The following is a 12,081-nucleotide window of genomic DNA, read 5'->3' as shown; positions in this document are numbered from 1 at the left end:
GGGGTGGGGGTGAGGGGTAGAGAGTGAGGGATGGAGATCTTCGTGCAAACGATTTTGCCACTCGGGGTAATACCCTTGAGATCCATCCGATTTGGTGGCCATTCCTTTCCCCATCATGCCACAATTTGTTCAATTATTCACCTATCGAAGGACATTTTGGTTGTTTTCAGTTTTTGGCTATTACAAATAAAGCTGCTATAAACATTCATGTATAAGATTCTGTGTGGACATAAGTTTTCATTTCTCTGGGATAAATGCCCAGGAGCATGATTGCTGGGTCCTATGGTAATTGCATGTTTAGTTTTATAAGAAACTGCCAAACTATTTTCCAGGGTGGCTGCAGCGTTTCACATTCCCACCAACAGTGCCTGAGAGATCTGGTTTCTCTACATTCTCGCCAGCTTTTGGTATTGTCACTATTTTTTGTTTTAGCTGTTCTAATCGGCGTGTAGTAACACTTCATTGGGGTCTACATTTGCATTTCCCTAATGGTTAATGATAGCGACCATCTTTTCATGTATTTACCATCTATATTTCTTCTTTGCTGGAAAGTCTCTTCATGTCCTTGGCTCGTTTTCTGATTGGATTGTTTTTATACTGTTCAGTTTTTTAAAGTTCTTCATATAGGAGTCATTTGTCAGATAGATGGTTTGCAAATACATTTGCCCACTTTGTAGCTTGTCCTTGTATCCTCTTACCAAGGTTTTCACAGAGCAAAAGTTTTCAGTTTTGATCAGGTCCAATTTATTGATTTTTCCTTTTATACGTGATGCTTTTGGGATCAAGTCTATGAATTTTGCCTAGCCCTAGATCCTGAAGATTTTCTCCTATGTTTTTCAAGTTTCATAGTTTTTTACATTTAAGTCCATGACCCAGTTTGAGTTATTTTTTGTATAAGGTATGAGACTTAGGACGAAATTTGTGATAGTTAATTATGTATCAACTTGGCTAGGCTACAGTACCCAGATATTTGGTGAAACACCTAGATGTTGCTGTGAAGGTTTTTTTTTTTTTTTTTTTTTAAAGAAAAGATTAAGGGGCGCCTGGGTGGCTCAGTCGGTTAAGCGTCCGACTTCAGCTCAGGTCACGATCTCGAGGTCCGTGAGTTCGAGCCCCGCATCGGGCTCTGGGCTGATGGCTCAGAGCCTGGAGCCTGCTTCCGGTTCTGTGTCTCCCTCTCTCTCTGCCCCTCCCCCGTTCATGCTCTGTCTCTCTCTGTCCCAAAAATAAAAAAACGTTAAAAAATTTTTTTTAAAAATAAAGAAAAGATTAACATTTAATTCAGGAGACTTTTAATAAGGCGGATTACCCTCCTTAATATAGGTGGACCTCAACTAATCGGGTCAAGGCCTTAAGAAAAAGACTGACCTCTCCTAAGGAAGAGAGAATTCTCCAGCAGACTGCCTTTGGACTTTAGCTTCAACATCAGTGCTTCCCTGGGTCTCCAGCCTGCTAGCCCATCCTGAAGATTTGGACTTACCAGCTTCCACGATCACATGAGCCAATCTCTTAAAAATAAATCTCTCTTTCTTTCTCTAGTCTCTCTCTCTCTCCCTGCCTCGTTTCCTCCCTCCCTCTCTCTGGGTTCTGTTTCTCAAGAGAACCCTGACTACTACAAGGTTATTTTTTTTTTTCTGTTAGCCTATGGCTATCCAATTTCTCCAGTACTGTTTGTCAGAAAATCTATCTTTCCTTCATTGAACTGCATCTGTACTTTAAAAAATCAGTTGGGCATATTTATGTAAGTCTATTTATGGATTCTATTCTGTTCTATTGGTCTGTGTGTTTATTCTCCTGCCAATACTACACAGACTATAGATAGATAATAGGGCCAACTGATTCCTCCTACTTCATGCTTTTTTAAAATTTAGCTATTCTAGTTCCTTTGACTTTCTGTATAAATTTTAGATAAAATCCAACAAAAGTCTTGCCGGGATTTTGAGTAGGAATTATGTGAAACCTGTACACCAATTTGGAGAGACTGATAGTTTTACTATGCTGTGTCTTCAAACCCATGAATGTGCTATGTCTCTCTATTTTTTTTAGATCTTTTATTCTTTCATTAGCATTCTGTGGTTTTCAACATGTAAGTCCTTTTTTTTAAGTTTATTCATTTGAGAGAGAGAGAGAGAGAGAGAGAGAGAGAGAGAGTGAGCAGGGGAGGGGCAGAGAGAGAGGGAGGCGGAGAATCCCAAGCAGGCTCTGCACGGTCAGCACAGAGCCTGATGCGGGGCTTGAACTCACGAACCGTGAGATCATGACCTGAGTCGAAACCACGAGTCAGATGCTTAACCGACTGAGCCACCCAGGCGCCCCTCAGCATATAAGTCTTGTGTATATTGTGTTAGATATATCCAAGTGTTTTTTTTTTTTTTTTGGCAATTACAAATGGTATTGTATTTTTGATTCTGGTGTCCATGTATTAATTGCATTTATATAGAAATATAATGATTTTTATATGTTTATCTTTTATCCTGTGACCTTGCTGAACTCACTTATTAGTTTTAGAAGTTTTAAAAATAGATTCCTTGGAATTATCTATATAGATAATCATGTTATCACCAAATAGGAAAAGTTTCATTTCTTCCTTTCTAATCTGTACGCCTTCTATTTTCGTTTCTGACCCTATTGTACTGGCTAGAACTTCCAGCATTATGTTGAGTAAGTGGTAAGAGTGGACATGCCTGCCTTCTTCCTGTTCTTAGGATGAAAGCATTCAGTTCTTTTATCATTAAATGTAATGTTAGCTGTAGGTATTTTTGTAGACACCCTCTATCAAGTTGAGGAAGTTCCCCTCCATTCCTCATTTGCTGAGAGATTTGTATCAGGAATGGATGTTAACTTTCGCCAAGTGCCTTTTCTGCATCAATGGATGCAATCATGTCATATTTCTTCTTTCGCTTGTTAATATGGTGGTTTACATTGATTAATTTTTGAATATTGAACCAGACTTGCATATTTGGAATAAACCCCACTTGGTCATGGCATAGAATTCCTTTGTGTTGCTGAATATATGCTATTGCTATTTTGTTAAGAATTTTTTGCATCTATATTTATGAGGGATACTAATCTGTAGTTTTCTCGTACTAGCTTTGGTTTTGGTACCAGAGTAATATTAGCTTCATGAAATGAATAGGGAAATGTTCCCACTATTTCTAATTTCTGGAAGAGATTATGTATAATGGCCATTACTTTTTCTTCAAACGTTTGGTAGAATTCTTTGTGAAACCATCCGGGCCTAGGGATTTCTTTTGGGGGAGCTTTAAAATTATGGATTTAACTTGCTTAATAGTTATAGGGCTACTAACTATATTTCTTTTTGGTGAGTTGTGGTAGCTTGTGCTTTTCAGATTCCCCTATTATCCTTTTGATGTCTGCAGGGTCGATAGTAATATCTTCTGTTTTGGCCTGATATTGGTTATTTGTTCTCTCTTTTATCTTTGTCAGTCTTGCTAGAAATCTGTTGATTTTATTGACTTTTACAAAGGAATGGCTTTTTGTTTCATTGATTTTCTTTATTGTCTTCCTCTTTTCAATGTTATTGATTTCTGCTCTTTATGGTTTTTCCTCCCTTCTGTTTCCTTTGTGTTTGTTTTGCTCTTCTTTTTCTAGGTTCTAGAGGTGGGAGCTTAGATTTACTGATTTCAGACCTTTCCTCTTTTCTAATGTATGTATTTAGTGCTATAAATTTCCCTCTCAGCATGGCTTTTGCTGTGTCCCGCACATTTTGAAATGTTGCATTTTTAAAGTTTATTTACTTATTGAGAGAGAGAGAGAGATTGAGAGTGAGAATGAGAATCCCAAGCAGGCTCCGCACTGACAGTGTGGAGTCTGACACAGGGCTCAAACTCACGAACTGTGTGAGATCATGACCTGAGCCAAAATCAAGAGTTAGATGCTTAACCGACTAAGCCACCCGGGTGCCCCTGAAATGTTGCGTTCTTATTTGAAATTTAGTTCAATGTATTTTTTATTTCTCTCGAGACTTTCTCTTTGACCTGTGGATTATTTAGAAGTATGTCATTTAATTTCAAGTATTTGAATATGTTCCTGTTACCTTTCTGTTGTTGATTCCTAATTTGATTCCATTATGGTCAGAGAACACACTGTGTGTGGTTTTAATTCTTCTAAATATGTTTAAGTTTGTTTTATAGTTCAGAATGTGGTCCGTCAAGTTCCATGGGTACTTGAAAAGAATGTGTACTTTGCTGGTGTTGGATAATTGTGTTCTATAACTGTCAATTAGACCCTGTTGGTTGATGGTATTGTTAAGTTCTTTTATGTCTTTGTTTTCTGCCTAGCTGTTCTATCAATTATGGAGAGAGGGGTGTTTATATCTCTACCTGCAATTGGGATTTATCTGTTTCTCCTTTCAGTTCTATCAGTTTTTGCTTCACATATTTTGCTTCAAAAACAGCTCAGTTGTTTGCCACATACACATTTAGCATTGCTACATCTTCCTCATGGACTGACCATTTTATCATTATATCATTGTCACATATAATGTCCCACTCTGTCTCTGCTAATTTTCTTCAATCCGAAGCCTATCTGATATTAATAGAGCCAGAGACACCCATGCTCTCTTTTGATTAATGTCTGCATAAGATATGTGTTTCCATCATTTTACTCTCTATCTCCCTATATTATTATATTTGAAGTGAGTTTCTTTTAGAGTGCATATTGTTGGGTGATGTTTTTCTTATCCACTTTGCCAATCTCTGTCTTCTAATTGATGCATTTAGATGATTTACATTTAACATTATTGTTGATATATTAGGGTCTGTGTCTGCCATTTTATTTTTTGTTTTCTGTTTTTCATTTCTCTGTTTTTCTTCTTTCTGCATTCCTGTGGGTCACTTGAATATTTTTTGGAATATCATTTGGATTTATCTGTAATGGTTTGAGTGTATATCTTTGTATAGATTTTAGTGGTTCCTTTAGGTATTGCATTGTATATACATAAATTATCACAGTCTAATGGTGGTGTTATTTTACCAGTTTGGGGAGGTGTAGAAAACTTACTTTCATTTATGTCCCTTTGCCCTCCCCAGTTTATAATATAATTATTTTAAATATCTCCTCTACATGCATTTAAAACTCAATCAGACAGTGTTATAATTTTTGCTTCAACCACCAAACATAATTTTGAAGACTCAAGAGGGGAAGGAAAGTCTATTTAATTTATTCACGTTTTCATTGTGTTCTTTCTTCCTGATGTTCCAAGAAATTCTTTTTTTTTTTTTTCTTTAATCATTTCTGTTTAGAGAACATCCTTTGGCTGCTCATTTAGGGTAGGTGCGATGGTGACAGATTCTCTTAGAGTTTTTTCATCCGAGAATGTCATTATTTGCCTTTCATTCCTGAAGGATACTTTTGCATGATATAGGATTCTGGGTTGGCAGGTGTAGCACTTGAAAAAGGTGCCAATTTCCTTATTCAAAATATTGTTTTCCTGTAAGTAATATCTTTTCTCCTCTGTCTGCTTTCAAGATTTTTTTCTTTGTCTTTAGTTTTCGGAAGTTTGGCTATGATATGTCTGAGTGTGCATTGGAGTCATCCTGTTTGGGGTTCTCTCAACTTTTTGAATGTATTTTTCTACCTTTCCCCCAATTTGGAAATTTTCAGCTTTTCTCTTTTTCCTCTTTTCTTACAGCATCACCGGTTCCTGAAGCACTATTCATTTGAGTTCCAGTCTATTTTCTCTCTGCGTAATTTCTATTGTTATATCTTCAAATTCTCTGATTCTTTCATTTGTCTCCTCTGTTCTTTTGAGCCTAGCCACTGAGGTCTTCAGTTCTAAAATGGCCATTTGGTTCTCCTCTGTATATTCTTGTTTACTGAGACTTTATGGTTCTTTGCTGAGACTTTCTCTTTATTTGTTCCAAACATGTTTGTAGGTGCTGAGTAAAGCATTTTTATGACAGCGGCTTCAAAATCTTCATTAGATAATGGCAACATCCTTGTCATCTTGGTTTTGGCATCTACTGATTGTGTTTTTTCATTCAGTTTGAGATCTTCCTGGTTCTCGGTGTAATGAATGATTTTAAATTGAATACTGTTCATTTTGGGTATTATGTAATAAAACCCTGGATCTTATTCAAACCCCCTGTTTTAGCTGGTTTTTTTTTTTTTTTTTTTTTTTCTGATGCTACTCTGGGAGGGGAAAGGAGGGGATATTGCCCTGTTACTGCCGGGTTGGAGTAGAAGGTCAGGCTCCTCATTTGGCCATTGCTGGCAGGGGTGAGGTGGGAGTCACAGTTTTTCCTGTGGTATAGAACAGTAACTGTTGAACGCATTACCATGTCATTCTTTGGTTCGTGAGGTCCTTAGCCAGTCGGCCTTCTTCTCTGCACCTTTATTGGTCTTCTCATGTTTGTTTTACATATAATGTCCAGGGTTCTTAGTTGTACTTAGTGGACGGAATGGGGAACAGTGTATCTACTCCATCTTCTTGGAGGCAGAAGTCCCCAGTTGACTTTGAGGATCCCACATCTCATATTAGTTAAATCGCATTACTTATTTGTTAAGGTATGGTGTTAAAAAGCTACATTTGGATATGCTGTCTTCATTGAATGAGTGGATCATACCCTTGTAGCTTGTGAGATGTTGACGAAGAACCACAGATTAAGGCATCCCCAGAGTTCTCCAGCTGCCAAGCTGGTGACAGATCCCTTAAATCTGTTCTACTCTTGAACAAACAAGTCTTCAATACGTGCCCAGAGCTGCAATAGGTACGTAAAAGGCTGTGGAGAAACTCATACTCTAGACTCCCAGAGTTTTTAATGTCTAGTTGGGGAGCTACAACAAGCGAATTATCCATCTCAGGACCTGGCGTATGGTAGACACTCAATATAGGTTTGTCACATGGAGTAATGCTGCTGACCAAATGCTAACTGCTCCCGGATGAGAGATTTCTTAAGGAGGTGAAGGTTGGGTTGTCTTATGAGTTGCATAGGATCTGGAGGTTTTTTTGAAGGAAAACCTGACAGGACTTGTTTACAGAGTGGGGTGAAAGAGAGTAAGAAAACAATCAGATTTTGGTTTGGATTCTGGGTGACTGGGAGACAAGGGGAAGGCTGTGAGTTTGATTTTGGACCTGATTAGCCCGAGCTATTAACAAAATACCCAAGCACAACTGCACAGTAAATATTTGGACTGTTTGGAACTGAGGGGAAGATTATACTAGAAAACCCCATCTTTTCATCTGAGTCTCCAGAAGATGTAGGACCTAGCCCAAACTTTGTAGGCAACCAACTGATTTAAGGCAATTTACAACCCCTCCCTGGGCTTTGATTTCCTCATCTGTAAAATGGGATGCATTGCTAGATAGTTGTTATGAGATAAGCTGGCATAGTGTCTGGTATTTGGAAGGAGGCCTATGCTTGTTGGAATGTTTTCCTTCAAGCTCTAGGATTCTGAGATTTCTCTGAATAGTCCTTACTGTATCACCTTCTATGATTTTTTACTTAGTTTTTTTTTTTTTTTTGCCCCCAGCAGAGCTCACTAGTTTATATTATATGAAACTAAGAACGCAGGGGAGAGAGAAGGTTGTACGTGTTGTGTCTCAATCTTTACGGACAGAAGTTTTTCTCTCTTGTGAGCATTTGCAGTATTCACGCTTGAATCAGAAAAGCCTCCAGTTTGGCTGATTCCAGCCCTATACTCTGGGGAGTACAGTGGGCAGGTAGCCATTAGTACACAGGAAGGGAGGGCTTTGTGGTATTTTAAAGCCATTGGATTTTATTTATTTCCAGTTTGCTCAACATTTGTTCCACATATCTATACAGTTGAAAAAGGGGTGCGGATGAGAAGAGAGAAGGATGAAATCTAACTAGGCCTAGAGAAAAGGATGAACACATTTGCCCTTCAATACCAAACTTGGGCTCATAATGCTTAAACACGAGACTTCTGGGTTTCATTTTGTCTTTCTGAAAACTAAACGCTGCTGTGACTTTCCACATGACATCTGAAGGGTTGATCTTGGTTTGAGAAATGGTTCCATATCTTACTGCTAGGGCTTTATGAGTATAAGCCCTCAATCTATCAGAAATAGTCTTTATTTCTTTCAAGGGGAAAAGATATTTTTCAGATTATAACGTAATACAAGCTCATTGTAAGGAATTTGGAAATTACAGAAATTAGAAAATGAAAGAGGTAACCCGTATTAATATTTCTATTTATTTCTTTTCAGTCTTCTTTTTTCTACACACACACACACACACACACACACACACACGAGCGAGTGCACGCACATGGGATCATATTGTATGTTCATTGTGTATCTTCTAAACAGGATTGTAAATAACTAGCATTTCATGGCATAAATGTTACTGCATAGAATTTCGTAGTAAGGACAACTTTTAAGCTGCTTCTACTTTTCCTCTATTTTAAAAGATGTTACAATGAATCTCCTCATATTTATATTTTTTTGTGCATCTCTATTATTTTTTTTTTTTTTTAGGATAAGTCCTTAGAAAGAGAATAACTGGGTGAAAGAAGAAGAACGTTGTTAAGGTTTTGGCACATGTTGTCAAAGTGCCCTGTGGGAGAGTTGTGCCAATTTGCATTCCCAGTAGTGTTCGAGAGTGCCTGCTTCATTGCATTCGTCCAGAATACTTCACCCTCATGTATACATAACACTATTTTGGACCATTTTAATTTAAAAGGCATTTGCTGAGCACCTATTATGTGTAGGGTACTGTGCAGGTATTAGACTCACTCCTGTTATGCAGTGTAAATGCTAAGTAGATAAGGTACATACACAAAGAATGTTCAAAAAGCAAGTGAAATAGAACAACATGCACATCCCTATAGCCAAGGCTGATATCATTCAGTCTTTAAATGGCTACTCTTTGAGGAAAGACACTGTGCTAACAAATTTAAAAAATAATTTGGCTCTGGTAAACACTTTAAAAATGCATTAATGTGAATCTTGCAAATAATAAACGTTCAGTAGTGATCATTTATGCTGTATTTCCCAGCATACATTTGGGCACGAATGGAGAGGAATATTACAAATTCACATCTTTTAAAAGGGCAAAAAAAAACCCCATTTGGGGTAAAAAGACAATTTCTGCTTTTGTCAGTTCCTTTTAGAAAATTAACCTGTTGGTTATCGGAGAAGGGGGACACAGAACACACAGAAAGCTAACCTCCTTCTGGCAGCTGGGGATAATTTGTCAGTCTCCTTTGAAATGTGGCTTTGTGCTCGCTGGTGAAGGCAGCTGGAACAGAAAAAGCATGACAGACAAAAGCTGAAATCCACATGAAGAAAGGTCTTTTTCCCCAAAATTACTATCTGAGTTAGCAACGGTCAGAAAAGAAAGTACATGTATATCTTCCCAGCAACAAGCACGTCTGTTACTAGAGAAGGCCCTCTATGCTACAGGAGCCATTTAGAAGAGCTGTAGCCCTGAATAGGGCTGCTGGATAGCATTTAATCCACCCCTCCGACCCCCACGAAAAGTTACACCCTCAAATGAAATTGAGTTAAAACCGAGTGTAAATGAATGAAAGCATCATGTTTAAAATCCAATCAAAAGCATTTACTATGCTGAAGAAGATCTACTTCGTAGATAGTGGATGATGGCTCAAGAAATATGGGTTTAAGAATACGATTGCAATTGAAAAGGTAGCCAATGGAATGGCTAAAAATAATACTATCAAACTGGAAACAACCGAAACGTCCTTCACCTGGTGAATGCATAAACTGTGGTACATCCATGCAATGGAATACTACTCAGTAATACAAAAGAATGAACTACTGATACATGGATCTCAAAGTAATTATACTGAGTGAAAGATGCAATCTCAAAAGATCACATACTCCATTGTTCCATTTCTATCACATTCTGGAAAAAGCAAAATTATAGCAACATAAAACAGGGCAGTGGTTATCTGGGGTTGGGGGTAGAAGGCTGGACTGATTACAAAAGGCAGCATGGGAAAATTTGGGCGGTGGGGGGTAATGAACTGTTCTATATCTTGATTGTGGTGGTAGTTACATGACTTTATATACTTGTCTTAACTCATAAAACTAACTATACACCAAAAATAGTAAATTTTACCATATGTTACTTTAAAAAGTGAATGAGGGGCGCCTGGGTGGCGCAGTCGGTTAAGCGTCCGACTTCAGCCAGGTCACAATCTCGCGGTCCGTGAGTTCGAGCCCCGCGTCGGGCTCTGGGCGGATGGCTCGGAGCCTGGAGCCTGTTTCCGATTCTGTGTCTCCCTCTCTCTCTGCCCCTCCCCCGTTCATGCTCTGTCTCTCTCTGTCCCAAAAATAAATAAACGTTGAAAAAAAAAATTTAAAAAGTGAATGAAAAAAATCTCATAAAGATAACACTATCAAACATGGGGAGGTGGAGGAAAGAGGGGAGGTTGGGAGTAATGTTAAGTGAGCTCATTTTTTTTTTATAGCCGGGAGTCAGTAGATAAGATCCAAAATGGATAAACCAAGAAATAGGAGTAGAGGCATATTATTTAGTGATGCCGAAGTAACCACCAGATGAACTGAAAACAGAATCTGTTAAAAATGGTTGCCCCTGAGGAGTGGGACTAGGGGTGGGGCCGAGAACTGTTGTTTTTTGTTCCAAGCTCTCTTGTACTATTTGGTATTTTTGAACCATGCTCATGCATTACTCTGATTTAAAAATAAATGTAGTGGAAAATGCACTGGACTGGGAATCGAGAAACCTGATCTCTAAACCTTGATTCTGCACTAATTGAACAACTCCCTTCTCCTCTCTGGCTCTCAGTTTATACATCTGTACGACAAAGGGGTTGTTGGACTAGATGATCTTCAAGACTCCTTACAGACCTCAAAAAAAAAAAAATGATCAAACAGACGATCTGCATATCCACAACGATCTTTTGTCAAATTCAGCACAAAGAAACAGACGTTTTTATTTTTAAAGCCAGAAGGGACGAAATCATCTCATTAAACAGTCTCTTTCTAACCGCTGAAGAAACCGAGATACAGATTGGTTAAAAGACTCACTTGGAATGACAGTTAATTGGCGACAGAGCTAGGGCTGGAGCTTAGGGCTTCGCCTGGCTCTTGCCATGGCACCACACCGCTCCTCCCAGGTCTAATGGAATCATTCCCAGGCACCAGGGCTGACAAAAATTCCCTGGGATGACACCAGGAATGAAACTCATATGCTGACATGGTTTCATTGGCCTGGGAAATGAGTCAGAATTTTGGAAGTGGTCCCTGACATACGCATGCATGATGCAATACCACAGGCATCCTGAAGTTGGTCAGGGCGATGTTAAAGCTCAATTTGGGGGCTCTGTTTCCTAATAACTGGTGGACGAGCTGCCTTTGACAGCTATTGCCAGCCTACTGACCTTCCCCTTTTGTGCGATAGGAATCCCAGCACTGGAAATCCTACCCATTCCCATTCTGATTTAAAACCATGGGTTTAGCCATTTTTTTCTCAATGATCTTTTATCCCTATAACCTTTAAGTTCACACCATGTTTCACCGACGTCTATCAAGCATGATGGAAGATATGTCCATCTGGAAATTTTTATCAGCCATCGTCAAATGAACAAGGCATCTTGGTATGGTTTAGCAGTCCTCCTAGGAATAGAGTGGAACCAGACTCCTGACTTGGACCATACCATCTTCCTAGGAAGACCTTCCATGTTGACTCGGAAGCAAGCTAAAAGCATGCGTGTCTTGCCGAGCATTCCCCCCTCCCCCTTTGCTTGGGCCTGCAGGCTCACTTGCCCCTCATCACATAAGGTCTGGGGTTTGGAGAAGAAGGACACCATTATGCGGGGCTATCATTCTTCCTCAGTGGAAACAACACTGCCCTTTGTAAGCTCCCAGCAAACTTCAAAGGGTGTGGCTATCTTTCTGTGTTCCCAGGCAAGCCTCCTCGGGAAACACGGCTCACAGTGCCTTTCTGGTATTAGAATCTTCTTTCGCTGATAGTGAGTTAAAACAGGAATTTTTAGGCAGCCCTCCTCCCTGCCCCCTTTGGTGCTTTGTCTACTTAGGAAGCAAAATTGTATTTTTTACCCCCCCTTGGAAAATACTTGTTTGCCAACTTTTGTGTCCCCCCCCCCCCC

General features: G+C 39.1%; 1 protein-coding gene across 2 annotated transcripts in view; it reads right to left on the bottom strand.

Annotated features, from left to right (window-relative positions):
- Positions 1–12,081, bottom strand: part of PABIR2 (PABIR family member 2) — a 205,437-nt gene that overhangs the window by 20,374 nt on the left and 172,982 nt on the right. Inside the window, exon 10 of one of the 2 annotated variants that reach the window (XM_040468147.1) lies at positions 9,153–9,224. The exons of the other annotated variant lie outside the window; for it this stretch is intronic. Within the exon in view, the coding sequence (XP_040324081.1) occupies positions 9,153–9,224 (72 nt within the window). The remainder of the gene's footprint in view (positions 1–9,152; positions 9,225–12,081) is intronic. 2 annotated transcript variants of the gene reach the window in all.

This window comes from Herpailurus yagouaroundi, unplaced genomic scaffold, assembly GCF_014898765.1.
Source record: "Herpailurus yagouaroundi ecotype Mexico unplaced genomic scaffold, PumYag 67681, whole genome shotgun sequence".
NCBI classification, from domain to species: Eukaryota; Metazoa; Chordata; class Mammalia; order Carnivora; family Felidae; genus Herpailurus; species Herpailurus yagouaroundi.
This window is presented reverse-complemented; position numbering and strand designations above follow the sequence as displayed.